Source organism: Balaenoptera borealis, assembly GCF_965194805.1.
Source record: "Balaenoptera borealis genome assembly, chromosome: 1".
Taxonomy (NCBI): domain Eukaryota; kingdom Metazoa; phylum Chordata; class Mammalia; order Artiodactyla; family Balaenopteridae; genus Balaenoptera; species Balaenoptera borealis.
Window position 1 is genome coordinate 87,170,949 of NC_138860.1, and position 17,865 is coordinate 87,188,813.

Consider the following 17,865-nt stretch of genomic DNA (forward strand, 5'->3'; position numbering starts at 1 on the left):
GAAGAATACATACTGTGCCAGGCTTGATATTCATTAGCCCATTTAATGTTCCCAGTAACCCTATGAGGTCGGTACTATTGAGGAAAATTGAGATTCTGCCTTATTAGAGCCTCTGTTAGTTATCTATTATTGCATAACAAATTACTCTAAAACTTGGTGACTTAAAACAGTAATAGTCATGTATTCTCTCTCACAGTTTCTTTGGGTCAGTAATTTGGATAGGGTATGGGGAAATAGTTTGTCTTTGCTGTGTGATGTCTGGGACCACAGCTAGAAGACTTAAAGCTTAAGACTTGACTGAAATTTGCAGGCTTATTTGCTTACATGTCTGGTGGTTAATGCTTGCTAATGGCTGGGTTTCTAGTTCGTGCTGCCAGCTGGAAAACCCACACATGATCTTCCTTAGTTTTAAGAGTCAAGACTAGTTTTTTGTTTTTTGGGGTTTTTGCAAGATGTCCATTAATTTGGATTTGTCTGATTGTTTCTTCATTCAGATTAAATATCTGAGCAAGAATACAAAATAAATGATATATCCTCTCGGTGTATCACAACAGAGGGTGCACATGATGTCAGCTTGACCCATCATGGGTGATGTTAAGTTTGACCATTTGGTTAAGGCAGTGCCTGCCAAATTTTTCTTATAAAGGTGCCCCTTCTCTTTTGTAATTAATATATAATCTGGGGTGATACTTGGAGATTGAGTAAATATCTGGTTCTCTAATAGTTTTTTACCTAATGATATTAGACTCCATTGATGATTCTTGCCTGAATTATTACTATAATGGCTATACAATAATGATTTTCTGTTTCTTTGATTCTTTCTACAGCTATTAGACAATCTGTTGTTAAAAAAAAAAAGTTTTTCTCTCTCCCTGCCCTACCTTATCAGTCTACTTACTTATTTTAGCCCGGACTCATGCATTTTGTTTTAATCAGTATTCATTTTGATGATCAAATAATCTCAGTTTGGCCAGAGAAATTGGATCTAAGCATTTTAGGTAGCAGCCCTTGTTCACAGCCCTTAAATTAATAAGAGAGTTGGGACATCTAAGTAAAGTGATCATCTTGTGTTTCTCTGATTATTAGCTGATAATTTCTTGCCAGTTGGACAAATGGAGCTTCTGCTGCGTTTCCTTTAATGGAAATAAAATCTTTCAAGAAGATTTTTTTTTTAGTTGTCAAATAAGAATGGGGAGATTTACCCTAATTTGTCAGTTCTACTGTATGAATGCTTAAAAACAATATGAATGCCGTTAGGCAGCCATATATCCTGTCTGCAATCTAATAGAGAAGAAGGTGACTAACATTTACCAAATGCCTAGGATTTTTTAGGCACTAGGCTGTATACACTCTTCTCACAGAGCCGTTGAGCTGGGTCATGTACAGTTAAAGAAAGCAGGGGTCAGATTTTAAAATGTTTTGCTCAAAAATTCCTTGCCAGACTAATAAAATATCAATGTGAAGATATTAGCTTGAATCAGTTCTCCTTGGTTGCTTTGCCTCTTCATACCATAGGACATTGTGGTCTGTTCTGCTACTACATTGTCTCTTTAACTGATAGTAAGAGTGGGAGAAAGACATGAGCTTCCTTTTCTCACATGTCCTTTACTGATAATCATATTACCTTAGTAACATGCAAGCAACATATAACCTGATTTAATGATGGCTCAAACAAGCTTTTTTTTCTTACACATAACAAGAAGTCTGTAGGTAGGTCACAGCAAATTAGTTCAGTGTGTCAACCATGTTAGGGTTGGATCTCTGTGATTCTCTTCGTCTTTCCCTCATGCTTACTGCCTTAGGACTTCAGGCAGGAAGAAAGGGGAAAGGGATAGCACCAGTTTATTTGTCCCATATTTTGAAGGAAAGGAAATCTTTTTCACTGCTCCATTTCCACCTCTTCACTTCCTGCCTGGAAAATTCTATTCCCTGGGCACTTTGTCACATGCTCCCCACACCCAGCTGTAAAGAAAGCTAGGAGAGCATGGATTTAGCTTTTCTGTCCTTTGTAGTAGGAGGTGGCAAGGGAGAAGGCTGTTGAGAATGGATTTGGGGTCAGCCTGTCAGTGTCTGCTAATTAGCTATTTTATTAGCTACTTCAGCTAATAGAATGTGGCATGTTATTTCAGATTAGTTGTAGCATAGAGTTAACATTTATTTTATATTAAACAGTGTTATAGCAATCTTCTGAAGATTTTAATCCTATTGCTTGTAAAATATATTAACCATGGGCACCCCTCCCCGACCCCTTTTTTGTGGATGTCATGAACTCAGTGATTTTGGCTCTAAATCAGTGTTTTCTGCATTTTAGTCATTTAAGTACTGTATTGATGAATTTTTTCCTATCATCATCATCATTATTATTATTTAATGTTTTCTTTAAATGGACCTACCTGTTTTTTTTTTAACCTATGTTACCAAACTCAGGTTCAGCTGCTTGCCTTTCAAAAGCCAATACTTGAGAGACCAGTGTTGGTAGGAAAGGAAAGATTGCTTTATTTAGGAGGCTGGCAACCTGGGGAGAAGGCAGACTTGTGTCCAAAGGTCAACTCCCCTGCTTCTGATCAGGGGGCAAGAGCTTTGAAAGGGGAGTTTCAGGGGTGTATAGGCAGAGGGAGGGGGCTATGTGCAGGACAGCACAGTCAGCTCTGACAGTCATCTTGAAGTTGGTCATGCGGTGGTCTGATCAGCATCATCTTGATTGTTTTAAGTACAGTTAATCTTCAGTTCCAGGGTTGGTTTATTCCCATTTCCTTGAGGCCAGTTCTCAGAATTGTGTAAGATGGAGTAGCTTATGTCATGGCTACAGTCTGGTCATCATGTAGTTAACTTCTTCCACCTGGTATGGGTTTCAGTATCTGCAAAACAGCTCAAAAGCTATGGCTCAGAATATTATCTGTAGCCCTTGAAGAGGAACTAAAGGTCCTTGACTTTGTTTAACGACTAAACTATTATTTGGTTTTGTTTGACTGCTTTCCTTTGCTTCTGTATTTTCCCATTTCTCTGATTAATTTTATTCTAAAGTTTTTCTAGAGACAAGAGACAGGCAGAGGACATGGTGGGGTCTGTCCCAGGAAGGCCCCATAGGGTCCTTCTCTGTTACACTTATTTAGATGTGCTGTGAAAAGAAACTTCACAATATTATCTGTGTAAACATTATTGACTGTATAGTCATTAGCTGTTTGTTGGGGTTTTTTTTCCCACTTAAGTAGAGACTACTTCCTGCTGTAGCATCAGAAAATTCCAGATATTACATTTTCATTCTAAGTACACACTTAGGAAGAAAATAGCCAACCATTAGAGATGTGTAAAAATGGATTTTGCTGTGTTTATATGGAAAATAAAAAATCCAATTTACGTACCCGTTTATACCTGTTGTAGTTTTTTCTCACTGCTCCATGGGGGCAGGGACAATATCTAATTAGATATCTTTATTATCTAATTTTCTTCATATAGCAGGATATTTTGTCGAACTTTCCATGTCGTTACTTTATAGACCTACCAGATCTGTCGCATTTAAACACATGAACAGAATTCCATCTTATGAATGTATGGTAATAAATTTAGACAATTCCCGAATGATGAACATTGGAGAGCTTTTAGATTTTCTTTTTTCATCATTATAAACTATAATGCATTGAACACTCCTTCTTGTTTATATATTTTTGTATGTCTGTGAGAATCTATCTTTCCATATTTTTAATTCTTTTTTTCTCTGTACTTCATTTTGGATATTTCCTATTGACCCACCTTCAGTATCGTTAGTCTTGTCTTCTGCTGTTTCTGATCTACTGTTAAACCTATCAAATGAATTCCTTATTTCAGATATGATGTTTTTCATTTCTAAAATTTCAATTTGATTGCTGTATGGATTCAGATTCTTTGGTGATATTCTCCATCTTTATTTGAACACACTAGTCATAGTTAATTTAAAGCCCTTTTTTGGTAACTTCAGTATCTGGATCACCTCTGGATCTATTTTTTTTTTTAACATCTTTATTGGAGTATAATTGCTTTACAATAGTGTGTTAGTTTCTGCTTTATAACAAAGTGAGTCAGCTATACATATACATATATCCCCATATCTCCTCCCTCTTGCGTCTCCCTCCCACCCTCCCTACCCCACCCCTCTAGGTGGTCACAAAGCACCCAGCTGATCTCCCTGTGCTATGCGGCTGCTTCCCACTAGCTATCTATTTTACATGTGGTAGTGTATATATGTCCATGCCACTCTCTTCATCCCAGTTTATCCTTCCCACTCCCCGTGTCCTCAAGTCCATTCTCTACGTCTGCGTCTTTATTCCTGTCCTGCCCCTAGGTTCTTCAGAACCTTTTTTTTTTTTTTTTAGATTCCATATATATGTGTTAGCATACGGTATTTGTTTTTCTCTTTCTGACTTACTTCACTCTGTATGACAGACTCTAGGTCCATCCACCTCACTACAAATAACTCAATTTCGTTTCTTTTTATGTCTGAGTAATATTCCATTGTATATATGTGCCGCATCTTCTTTATTCATTCATCTGTTGATGGACACTTAGGTTGCTTCCATGTCCTGGCTATTGTAAATAGAGCTGCAATGAACATTGTGGTACATGACTCTTTTTGAATTATGGTTTTCTCAGGGTATATGCCCAGTAGTGGGATTGCTGGGTCGTATGGTAGTTCTATTTTTAGTTTTTTAAGGAACCTCCATACTGTTCTCCATAGTGGCTGTATCAATTTACATTCCCACCAACAGTGCAAGAGGGTTCCCTTTTCTCCACACCCTCTCCAGCATTTATTGTTTGTAGATTTTTTGATGATGGCCATTCTGACTGGTGTGAGGTGATAACCTCATTGTAGTTTTGATTTGCAACGAAGAGTAGTTGCCGCTCGCTGCTCGCTGCAACTAGAGAAAGCCCGCGCACAGCAACGAAGACCCAATGCAGCCATAAATAAATAAATAAATAAATTAATTAATTAATTAATTAATTAATTCAGTATATATTAAAACCAAGTTGGAAATACTTTGTGTAGAATGGAGTTGAGTTTAGGCTCAGTTAATTATAGACAGATATTCCCCAAGTGAATGTCCAGGCAGGATGTTTAAAAATTATGCACGCTGGAGGACAGTTCCTTTTTGGTCCTGGCTTTCCTCCCATTTCTTGCAGGGTGACTAGCACTGCTCTTTCCTAGCTACTAAATATGAATGATACTACCCCATTTACTGTAACTAGCAAAACCATCTCCTTGGATTCCTAAGTTGCTGTGTAGGGGCAATATTAAGAACCACGGATGTAAATTAGATGTTCTTAGATGGATCTAGATGGTCAATCAGTATGTTATCTTCATCTGTCTGTCTTCATCTGTCTCTCTCTTTGTTGGCATCATTATTAGATAGCTCTCCTGTGTAAAATGAAAGATAGCTAATGGTAGTTCCAAGTTTATAAGAACATTAGAGCATTCATCCCAGAGGATATGTGCATCTATCAACTCCCAGGGAGGATCTCTGGCTTGGCTTGTGTTTTGTGCCCACACGTCTGGTGGTGAGTGTATTATTCTTGTGTATTTTTTGAGTTAAGGGTCTGTCCCCTCCCAGTATGAGTATATAGATATTTGTAGTGTCATTTATTGAATAATCCATCTGATTCGAAATGTTACCTTTGTTATATATACAGTTTCATATTCATCTCTATCTGGATTCTCTGTTACGGTCTGATCTTTATTTGTGTACTCCTGTGCCTATGTCTTACTGATTTACTTTCTATAATTTTATAGTATGATTTGATAGCTAGTAGTGAAAGTCCACTTTGTTATTGTTCCTTTGCAAAATTTTTGGATGCTTCTCTTTTTTTTTTTTTTTTTTTTTAATAGTTATTTATTTATTTATTTATTTATTTATTTTTTTTCACACACACACACACTGTATTTTATTTTTACAAGAGATAAATCGACTGACACCAAGCATTGTACATGGATGACCACAACAAAAGCAACAATGATTGCAATTACCAAACATGAAACACACTCATACTATGTCATAGTATTGACATTCAGTCCAGTAATCCTCCACTGTAACAGCTTGGATGCTTCTCTTACATTTACTCTTTCAAATGAATTTTAAATGCAATTTGTCAATCTCTGACCTCTCTCCCATCCCATTGGGATTTTGATTGGAAGTTCATATTAATTTGGGGACAGTTGGTACTTTTTATAATATTGAAACTTCTCATCTAGGCCCATGGCTCATATCCCAATTTGTTTGGTTCTTTTTTATGTTACTCAGTAAAGTTTTATAGTTTCACTTAATTTAAAACTGATTATTAGATAGATTGTTACCCAACCCTGTGCTACTTAATTGAATTCTCTTATTAGCTCTAATAGTTTTTCATTTTGTTCTCTAAGGTTTCTAGATTAGCAGGTGTATCAATTGATTGATACAAATATTGATTGTATTTTTCCCCTATGTTTATGCCTCATTATTTTTTCTTATCTGTTGCATTGACTATATTATCAAAACAAAGTTGTCTAAGTGTAGCCATCTTTGTCTTCTTCCTGACTTAAATGAGAGTGAATTAGTGTTTCTTTATTAAGCATATTCACTTTTGGTTCCTAATATGGTTCCTATCACACTAAGAAAGGTTTATTTTATTCCTAATTTATTATGGGCTTTTAATTGAGGATGACTAGTGATTTTATCAAATGACCTTTGCAGTCCTATGAAAATGACCCTTATAGTTTTTCTCCTTTAAACAATTAATGCATTTTATTAACTAATAGATTTTCTCACGTTGAACCAACAGTTTGAATTCAACAGGCTTCGAATAAAAACTACTTTGTCAAGGAGTGTTAATCTTTTAATACACTATCGGAGTTGATTTCTTCCTAATCTTTTTTAGGATTTTTGCATCAATTCATAAGGGAGCTGGTAATTTTCTTGTGTTATCTTTATCAAGTTTGAGTATCAGGGTTGTATTAGTTTGATAAAATGAACTGGGAAATCTTGCTTTGTTCTTAGGCTTGGGAGTATTTTAAATAAGGAATTATCTATTCCTTAAAGGTTTGGTAAAAGTTACCTGTAATTTCATCTGGACCTGGAATCTTTTGGGGGACCAGATCTGTTACAACCTTTTCAGTTACCTCTAGGGTTAATGGTCTAGGGTGGAATTTTATTAATTTTTGTATTCCCAGCTTCTAGGTAGTGTCTGTTTTATAGTAGACATTGTATATATTTGTGTTGAATGAATGGTTAATTGTAATTATGTTGCTAAGAGGTATGTATGGAACATATGAATTAGTAGTTATAATGGCTAACTTTGTGCCAGGTACTAGTGCCAGGTACTAGTCTGAGTGCTTTTCAGGTATTTGTTTAATCTTCACTATAACTCTCTGGAGAAGTTACTGTGAATATCTCCATTCTACAGTAGAAACTGAGGCACAGAGAGGTTAGGTAAATTGCCTAAGGGTATGAAGCCAGTTAAATATTGGAGCCAGGATATGGCAAAAATGATGATATTTGTATTTGGTGGGATTATGAATGTTTCAAAATAATTGAAAAAATTTTAACAGTATCTTATAGTCTTCCCAATTAAAAAAAAAAAAGAATTAAGCATTTTCCTAACTTTCTCAGAAATTTTTCTTCCAAGGGGCACATACTAGTGTGTCAGTGAGTTGAACTTGGGAAGTTTTAAATTCAATTTATTTTCTCTTTTCTTTCACATAAGTGTAAATGGAACACAACACATCTTTGGGGCATATTACTACTCTGCCTAATTAGCAGGTCTACTCAGATTGTTCTACATGATTGTTATTACTTTACAGTAGTTGTCATTATAATGTCACCCAATGTTTTGAAAACACTTTACAATTTTGTATTTTATAGGTTTTTTTTATTGATTAAATTCTGGCTTGGCTTCTTCCTGATAACAGTTTGTCCTGTTGATTTAAGAAGTAGTATAACTTTTTATCCTGCTTGTCGGGTTTTCAGCTAGTGGTTTCCATGGGCTACATCTCAGGCTTCTCATAATTCCACCCATTTTACTGTAGACAGAGTCCTTTGTCGTTTAAGAAATCAGATGTCAGAGATGAGCCTTTGTGGGATTATTAATGTGCTCCTCACACCAATTTAAGGAGCTCTCCTGAAATGAGATATATTTTCTTTGGCTTTTTCATTGACATGAGTGAAGCCTTTTTTGCTCATATAAAGAAGGGTAAGTCTTCAATTGTTCATCCATTCTGCAAATACTTATTGAGTGTGCCTAAAGTCCTCTAATCTGCAGCTTTCAAATGATAGTTTATCTGGGTGTAATCAGGTCATCTTATCTAACCTTAAATAATTATCTGACCTGTGCCAGAAGAGTAATTTATTAATTTACAACTCGGGGAATTCTGTTTCAGTGACTGGAAAACTCATTTCTGCTTATTAGCTTAATAATGTCTTTGAATTTCCTAGATATCAAGAAATCAAAAACAATCAGATGGTTGCTTGGTGTGTATAGAGTCAGCGAAGGAAATTGCATAGTCTTTTGGAGAAATTTCATTTCGATTGTGATAAGCCTAAGGAATTATTCATATTTCATCTTTTTTTAAAAAATTAATTAATTTTATTTGTGGCTGCATTGAGTCTTCATTGCTGTGCGCGAGCTTTCTTTAGTTGTGGCGAGCGGGGGCTACTCTTCGTTGCGGTACGCAGGCTTCTCATTGTGGTGGCTTGTCTTGTTGTGGAGCATGGGCTCTAGGCCTGCGGGCTTCAATAGTTGTGGCACGTGGGCTCAATAGTTGTGGCTCATGGGCTCTAGAGCTCAGGCTCAGTAGTTGTGGCACGTGGGCTTAGTTACTCTGCGGCATGTGGGAAATTCCCGGACCAGGGCTCAAACTCGTGTCCCCTGCATTGGCAGGTGGATTCTTAACCACTGCACCACCAGGGAAGTCCTCATATTTCATCTTAATGATTTTTTTTTAGGATGGAAAAGTATTTATGTTTGTCATTTGTTCCTTTTCTTTGTATTAGATCAACACTAATACATTCATACTTTCCTGGCTTCATAGAGATTAACACCCTTTAGTTTGCACTTATTACATTAAAACCTATCTTTTATTTTAGTGTGGTACTCTTAACATTTAAGGTTTCCTTCCTTAAGAATATGTTTTCCTGAAGTTAACCCTAGGTTCTGGGACTTAACATTTTCTGACCACTGATCACAACTCAGATTTTGAGAAATGACTTCTTTTCGGTTGTTAACTTTTTTTGTTGTTATTTAAAAGTAGTAGGTTTGTTTTGGTTTTTGGCATGGATTAAAAAGACAACATTACCCAGAAATAGCCACAGTTATTATACCTTGATACATAATTATGTAGATCTTTTCCCATATAGATATGAGATACCTACACCTATATAATTGAAATGGAGTCTTACTATACCTATTTTATAATCTCCTTTTTTTATCTTAATAGATTATATATGTCTTTCAGTGTCCATCTGATTGGACCCCATCTTAGGATCTCTTAAGTCATTCAGTAAACATTTGTGTATTACTATGCCAGGTGCTATTCAGGATGTTGGGCATACAGTAGTGAACAAAACAGTAAAAAATGATTGCCCTTGTGGAATTTACGTAGTAATGGGGGATGACAGACAAGCAAAATAAATTAAATTGATAGAGCGTTAAGCAGTAGTAAATGCTATGGGGAAAAAAAGGCAGCGAAGGGAGTTAGGGAGTGTGGGAGAAGTGATGTTTCAAAAAGTATAGTCAGCAAAGGCCTTGTTGAGAAGGTATTTGAATAGACATAAAGGAAGTGAGGGAATGAGCCAAGAATGTGCCAACAAGGAGAGTCTAGTGTGGAGCAGAGTAAGAGAGGGGAATAGTAGGCGATGAGGTCACAGAGCAGTTGTTGGGGCTGGGGCTGGGGAGCTGAGTGTGAGATCATGTAGAGACTGGTAGCCTGTTATACAGACTTTTATTGAGTGCAGTGGAAATCCAGTAGGAAGTTTAGGGCAGAAGAATGACATGGTCTAACTTATGTCTTAAAATGATCATTCTAACTGCTGTGTTGATAATAGAATGGCCAGGGGTATGTGTGTGTACAAGAGGCACAGGGGCAAAGACAGAAGCAGAGAAACCATTTAAGAGGCTGTTGCATTAATCTAAGTTAGAGATACTAGTGGCTTGGATGAGGGTTAGTGCAAAAAAATGGTTGGATTCTAGATAAAGTTTGATAATGGACATGATAGGATTTGCTGGCAGATTGGATATGAGGTATAACAGAAAGAAGAGTTAAGGATGACAAAAAGGTTTTTGGTCTGAGCAACTAGAAAAGTGGAGCCACCATCAGCTGAAATGTGGAATACTAGGGTGAACAGGTTTGGGGGAGAAGATCTAAGAGTTCAGTTTTGGACATGACAAGGTTGAGGTGCTTATTACACATTCAAGTGGTGATGTTGAGTAGGCAGAGGTCTTGGCTGGAGATAAAATCTGGAAGTTGTTGCCTCTTTATGATACTTAAAATTATGAAACTGGATGAAATTGCCAAAAGAGTCAAGATAGAAAATAGAAGAGCTCAGAGAATTGAGCTCTGGGCCCTCATTGATTAGAAGTTTGGAAGATAGGAGGAATAAGTAGAGGAGTCTGAGAAGGGAGCTAGGAGGAAAACCTAGAGAGATTACAGCTCTGGAGACTACGTGAATACTCTTATCTGGTCTTAGCATACCCCTCTAGACCCTGTGGATTGATTTTTCTCTTCTATGGGTTGCTACAATTAAATACATACACCTCTTCCCCTACGCCTTTTGGCTACCTAGTACTTCAACAAGAAAAAGTTTTTGTTTAAAAAAATATTCAGTGTGAATACTGTATGTATCAAGTGAAGATAATCTCCTAACAACAGCTCATACACTTACTGGGGTCACCCTGAGCGGTCTCTCTCTGTCACTGCTGAGGTGGAACCAACATCCACTTCCAGAGGGTAAGCAGCCAATAAAGGGGAAATCAGCAGCTGATCCATTGAGGTGTCCCTGGCAATTCCAAGTATTTGTATAGGATCAGCTTTAGAGCTTCAAGGAACTAGGCTCTCTCTCAAACTTGATTATTACCATTTACTTATTGGTTAGTTCAAGCATGTGATAAACTGTTCTTCTAGTTAGTCATCCCTCAGTATCCATCGGGAGGATTGGTTTCAGGACCCCCCACCCCCCGCCCCCCGCAGATACCAAAATCTGAGGATTCTCATCCCTGATATAAAATGGTGTAGTATTTGCAAATAACCTATGTACATCCTCCTGTATACTTTAAATCATCTTTAGAGTACTTGTAACACTTAATACAGTGCTATGTAAATAGTTACAAATACAATGTAAATGCTATATAAATAGTTGGTGGTGCACGGCAAATTTAAGTTCTGCTTTTTGGAACTTTCTGGAGTTTTTTCCCCCCCAATATTTTCAATCCTTGGTTGATTAAGTTCGTAGATGCAGAACCCGTGGATACAGAGGGCCAACTGTACAGCATACCCCATTTAATTGCACTTCACTTTATTGCACCTAGCAGATAGTGCGTTTTTTACAAATTGAAGGTTTGTGGCAACCCTGCGTCTAGCAAGTCTGTTGGTGCCATTTTTCCAACTGCATTTGCTCACTTCATGTCTCTGTGTCACATTTTCATAATTCTTGTAATATTTTAAACTTTTTCATTATTGTATTTGCTATGGTGAGCTGTGGTCAGTGATCTTTGATGTTACTACTACAACTTGTTGAAGGTTCAGATGATGGTTAGCATTTTTAGCAATAAAGTATTTTTAAATTAAGGTTATGTACAATGTTTTAGACATAATGCTATTGCACACTTAGTAGACTACAGTATAGTGTAAACATAACTTTTATATGCACTGGGAAACCAAAAAATTTGTTTATTGCAATGGTCTGGAACCAAACTTGCGATATCTCTGAGGTATGTCTGTACTAGCAAGCAGGGAGGGTATATTAGTTACTTATTGCTGTGTAAACAGGTTATCCCAGAATTTAGCAGCTTATAACAACAGACATATATCAGCTCACAGTTTCTGAGGGTCAGGAATTTGGGAGCAGCTTAGCTAGGTGTTTTTGGTAAAGGTTTTCATGAGGTTATAATCAAAATGTCTGCTGTGGCTGCAGTCATCTGAACCCTAAACTGGGGCTGGAAGATCCACTTCCAAGATGGGTCAACTAATATTGCTGTTGGCAGGACGCCTCAGTTCCTCACTGTGTGGACTTTTCCATAGGATTTCTTCGGTGTCTTCACGACTTGGCAGCTGGCTTCCCCTAGAGTAAGTGATCCAAGAGAGAGAAAGGAAGAAGGGAAAAACCGTAATGCCAAACACTGTCCTTCCAGCCATACTTTATCTGTAAGAACTGAGTCACTAAGTCCAGTCCACATTCAAGGAGAGGAGAATTAAGCTCTGCTTCTTAAAGGGGAGGAGTATTAAAGAATTTGTGGACATATTTGAAAACTACCACAGTTTAACCTTTGGCCAGAAATTACTTACATTTCTCCCATGTGCAAAATACATTCACTTCCTCCCAAGACCCACCAAAAGTCTTGTCCCTGTACAGCATCAACTTGAAATCCAGGTTGTTGTCATTTACTTACGTCCAAGTGTGGATGAGGCTCTTTGGGTGTAGTTCCTCAGACATAATTCCTTTTGATGTGGAGGTCTATAAACCAAAGAGGCAAGTTTTCTACCCCTCATGTACCCAACATATAGTGATGGGACAGGCGTATAATAAACAAGTATAGAGATTTCTGTTTAAAAAGGGAGAAGATGAAAGGCACAAAGAAATCACTGATTGATAGCAATTTTAATGTTTGTCTGGATAAATGTTGGACGTTCCTTGATTAGGACTTAGTTCTACTTCTACCCAGGAATGCTTCTCTGTAGCTCTTGTTTCCTCCTTCCTGGCTCTTGATTCCACCCTATGAGTCATTCTTTTCCATGAAAAGTAGTCCAGATTTGCAATTTCATAGTTTTTTTAGCCTGCTTCTTGTCAATAGAATTTTGAGGGCCCAAAGGGTCTCTTTTCATTTTGTATTGCCTCTGTACCTTTCAGTTTAAGCTGGCAGTGTTTCCTTTTACTATTAGTGAGATTCATGCCATTAACAAAAGTTATACCCACAAATCTTTTTTATATAATCTCTTTTTTACCTTGGGCTTCTGCTGGGATTGCTGAAGGACAATACTTGTAGTGGGGTAGAATTATATCCCCCCCGCCCCCAAAGAAATGTTCAAGTCCTAACTTCCAGTACCTGTGAATGTGACCTTATTTGGAAATAAAATCTTTTATACATGTAATCAAAATAAGATGAGATCATATTGGGTTAGAGTGGGCCCTAATCCAATGGTGTTTTTATAAGAAGAGAGAAATTTGGACACAGAAGACACAGAGAAGAAAGTCGTATGACGACCGAGGCAGAGATTGGAATAATGTGTCGCCAAGCTAAGAAACAGCAAGGATTGCTGGAAACCACCAGAAGCTGGGAGAGAGGCATGGAATAGATTCTCTCTTAGAGACTCCAGAAGGAACTAACCCTAACAGCATCTCAGTTTCAGATTTCTGACTTCCAAAACTGTGAGAGAATAAATTCCTGTTGTTTTAAGCTACCCAGTTTGTGGGAATTTGTTACGGCAGCCCTAGGAATCTAATACAACACACTTAAGCTTCTTAGAAGCTCAGTTGTTTAATTGAATAGCTCTCTAGGCACTATGTGAACTTTCTGAGGTGTTTTATTTTGGCTGCATTGGGTCTTCGTTGCTGCACACGGGCTTTCTCTAGTTGCGGCAAGTGGGGGCTACTCTTCGTTGCCGTGCACAGGCTTCTCAGTGCGGTGGCTTCTCTTGTTGCGGAGCACAGGCTCTAGGCACATGGGCTTCAGTAGTCGCGGCATGCGGGCTCAGTAGTTGTGGCTTGCGGTCTCTAGAGCACAGGCTCAGTGGTTGTGGTGCAAGGGCTTAGTTGCTCCGCGGCATGTGGGATCTTCCCGGACGAGGGATCGAACCCATGTCCCTTGCATCGGCAGGCGGATTCTCAACCACTGCACCACCAGGGAAGCCCCTCTTTCTGAGGTCTTAACAAAGAATTTTTATAGCCACATTCTTGGCTTCCTCTTTAACCATTTTCTTGGCAATGCCCATGATTTGACCTTTGCTCAGAAACCATTTCTTTCTTTCTTTTTTTTTAAAGCCATTTCTTAATTTTAGTATCATTTGCCATCTGGAGAGGCCAGGAATTTTCAGAATTATCTAGTCTTAACTCCTTTTTAACTATTCTTCCTTAATTTATTCCTCTTCTCTTGCACTTTAATACAGCAAGAAGAAGTCAAAAGGAACCTTCAACACCCCTGTCTGGAAATCTTGTTAGCTACATTATCACCCCATTCATGAGCCACAACTTCTACTTTCCATGTTATGTCAGGCAACAACAGCTTTTGCCACTACATAACAAGGATCCCTTTCCCTCCCATTTCCAAAAAGATTTTTCTCACTTTCCCTTAAGTACTCACCCATAACTTCCTCAAAAGTCATCATGCTTCTACAATTTCTTAAAGACTCTTCAAACTTTTACTCACACTTTCCTCAAAGTCCTTCCACCTCTGCCCTCTGCTGTGTTCCAAAGCTACTCCCACATTTTAGGTTTTTGTTACAGCAGTACTCACTTCTAGGTATCAAAATCTGTATTAGTTATCTATTGCTGTATAACAAATTACCCCAGAGCTCAGAGGCTTAAACAACAGATATTTATTATCTCATAGGTTCACTGGGCCAGGAATTTGGGAGCAGCTTAGCTGGGTGGTTCTGGCCCAGGGTCTCATGAGCTTACAGTCAAGACATTGGCCATTGCTGTAGTTATCTGAAGAATCAACTGGGAGTTACTCAAAGTCTGGCAAGTTTGTTCTGGCTCTTGTCAGGAGGCCTCAGTTCTTTATCATGTGGGCCTTTGCACAGGACTGCTTGATATGGCACTGTCCCAGAGAAAGTAATCCGAGAGAGGCTGCAAGGAGGAAGCCACAGTGCCTTTTATGAACTAGCCTTGGAAGTCAGTTATCCCACCATATTCTATTGTTAAGAAGGAAGTCACAGTTATCCCACCATATTCTATTGTTAAGAAGGAAGTCACAGTATGGTATTGGCATAAAAACAGACACCTAAATCAATGGAATAGAATAGAGGGTCCAAAAATAAACCTTTGCATATATGGTCAATTAATTTATGACAAAGGAGCCAAGAATATACAGTGGAGAAAGGACAGTCTCTTTAATAAACGGTGTTGGAAAAACTGGACAGCCACAAGCAAAAGAATGAAACTGGACCACTGTCTTACACTATACACAAAAATTAACTCAAAATGGATTAAAGACTTGAACATAAGACCTGAAACCATAAAATCCCTATAAGAAAACAGGCAGTAAACTCTAAGACATCAGTCTTGGTCATGATTTTTTTGGATGACTCCAAAAGCAGAGGCAACAAAAGTAAAAATGAACAAGTGGGACTACATCAAACTATAAAAAGCTTCTGCATGGCGAAGGAAATCAACAAAATGAAAAGGCAACCTACTGAATGGGAGGAGATATTTGCAAATGATGTATCCAACAAGTGGTTAATATCCAAAATATACAAAGAACTCATGCAACTCAACAACAACAAAAACAAACAACCCAATTTTAAAATGTGCAGAGGACTTGAATAGACATTTTTCCAAAAAAGACATACAGTTGGCCAACAGGCACATGAAAAAATGCTCAACATCACTAATCATCAGAGAAATACAAATCAAAACCACAATGAGATATCACCTCATATCTGTTAGAATGGCTATTACCAAAAACGCAAGAAATAACAAGTGTTGATGAGGATGTGGAGAAAAGGGAATGAACCCTTGTACCCTGTTGGTGGGAATGTAAATTGGTGTAGCCACTATGGAAAACAATATGGAGGTTCCTCAAAAAATTAAAAATAGAACTACCTTATGATCCAGCAATTCCACTTCTGGGTATTCATCTGAAGAAAACAAAAACACAAATTTGAAAAGATATATGCATCCCCTGTTCATTGCAGCATTGTTTACCGTAGCCAAGACATGGAAACAACCTAAGGGTCCACTGATGGATGAATGGATGAAGAAATTGTGGTACATATATACAGTGGAATGTTATTCAGCCGTGAGAAAGAATGAAATCTTGCCATTTGCAACAACGTAGATGGACCTTGAGGGCATTATGCTAAGTGAAATAAATGAGACAAAGAGAAAGACAAATACTGTATGATCTTATATGTGGAATCTAAAAAAAGAATTCAGTAACCGAGTTCACAGATACAGAGAATAGATTGGTGAGTTGCCAGAGGCAGGGGTTGGGGGATGGGTGAAATGGGTGAAAGAGGTCAAAAGGGACAGATTTTCAGTTATAAAATAAATAATGGGGATATAATGTATAGCATGGTGACTGTATCATCAGGGAAATGCAAATCAAACCCACAGTGAGATACTATAGTTCATTACAGTATTATCATTTTAATACTGTATTGCATATTTGAAAGTTGCTAAGAGAGTAGATCTTAAAAGTTCTCATCACAAGAAAGTAAAATTTTATAACTATGTATGGTAATGAATGTTAATTAGTCTTATTGTGATGATCCTTTGCATTATATACAAACATCAAATCATTGTGTTGTACACCTGAAAAAAAACCATATAATGTTATATGTCAGTTGTACCTCAAAAAAAAAAGTAAGTCATTAAGTCCAACCTACACCCAAAGGAGGAGTATAAAATAACTTGTGAACATATTTTAAAACAAACACATAGTATAGTTAGCTATTGTTGAACTTTTAAAAAAGGGCCCTTTAAATAGTATCTTGCACAATGTGCATAACACATAAAAATGGAACTACCCTTGTTGTAGGGAGGTGGGTCCAGAATCTCCCTGGCTTAGCATCCCATTCAGCCTCTTATTTGGCTGCCAAGGATCCAAGAATCATAGTTTGAAAACTAACCATACAATCAGATTCCTTTCCAGCTTAATTCATAAAAATCTATTAATACATAAAGTAGCAGAGCTCAGGAAGACAGCCATAGTAGCAAAGCAGCACTGTACCATGTAGTGGACTGATTTCTGGTGCTCTCTATTGTATAATAGTCAGTGAAAAGCCATTGTGTTTTGGGGAAGGAGTTGGTGATTAGTCAGCCATGGATATCTATAGAGTACTTTCATTAGTCTGTTGTCTTATCTAATTTTTTTCCTTCAACAGAGTACTACAGCAGATCATTGCAGGATTCATTCCTGGATCCCCATTTTCTTGGTAAGTAACTAATTGCCTTCTGTCTTACTGTCCTGCAGTAGCGTCATTTTAAGTATGGTAGTATCTGTGCCATAGTGAGAAAGAAAGAGCTGTATAGGTGAGTATATAGGTGTAATTGGCAGGCTGTTAAAGACTGCCATTGTCTGCTGAGCCCAAACTTAATCAGAACTTATTCTTTATAATTCAGGCTCATGAGGGCTATCCTGGCCCCACAGGATGTCTGGGTACTGGGTGTGTCTGATTCCATTCATATTCAGGTGTGAGGGTTGTGTTGAGGTGGGGAATGAGATGGTCCCTACCAGGCTTGGTATCTGATTTGTGTGTTTCTCCTCTAGATCATATGGGAAGATTTTATTCCTTAAGAATTTCTGAAATTGAAAAGATACTGCTTAACTTCCTTTTTTTTAAAGTAAGAAGGTTTTTCAGAAGAAATAAGAGTATCAGAGTGACACGTACAGTACGGGTTAAAGATGGAATTTCCTCTTGTCTGGACAGTTATTTGCCACTTCTGCCCCAGAAGGCTTCTTTGCTCAAAGGGACCTCAGTCCTTCCACACA

At 37.7% G+C, this 17,865-nt stretch overlaps 1 protein-coding gene across 3 annotated transcripts in view; it reads left to right on the forward strand.

Annotated features, from left to right (window-relative positions):
- RNF115 (ring finger protein 115) overlaps positions 1-17,865 on the forward strand; it is a 58,965-nt gene that overhangs the window by 34,277 nt on the left and 6,823 nt on the right. For all 3 annotated transcript variants that reach the window (XM_082368169.1, XM_082368171.1, XM_082368170.1), the window contains one exon: positions 17,258-17,308. In XM_082368169.1, the coding sequence (XP_082224295.1) occupies positions 17,258-17,308 (51 nt within the window). The remainder of the gene's footprint in view (positions 1-17,257; positions 17,309-17,865) is intronic.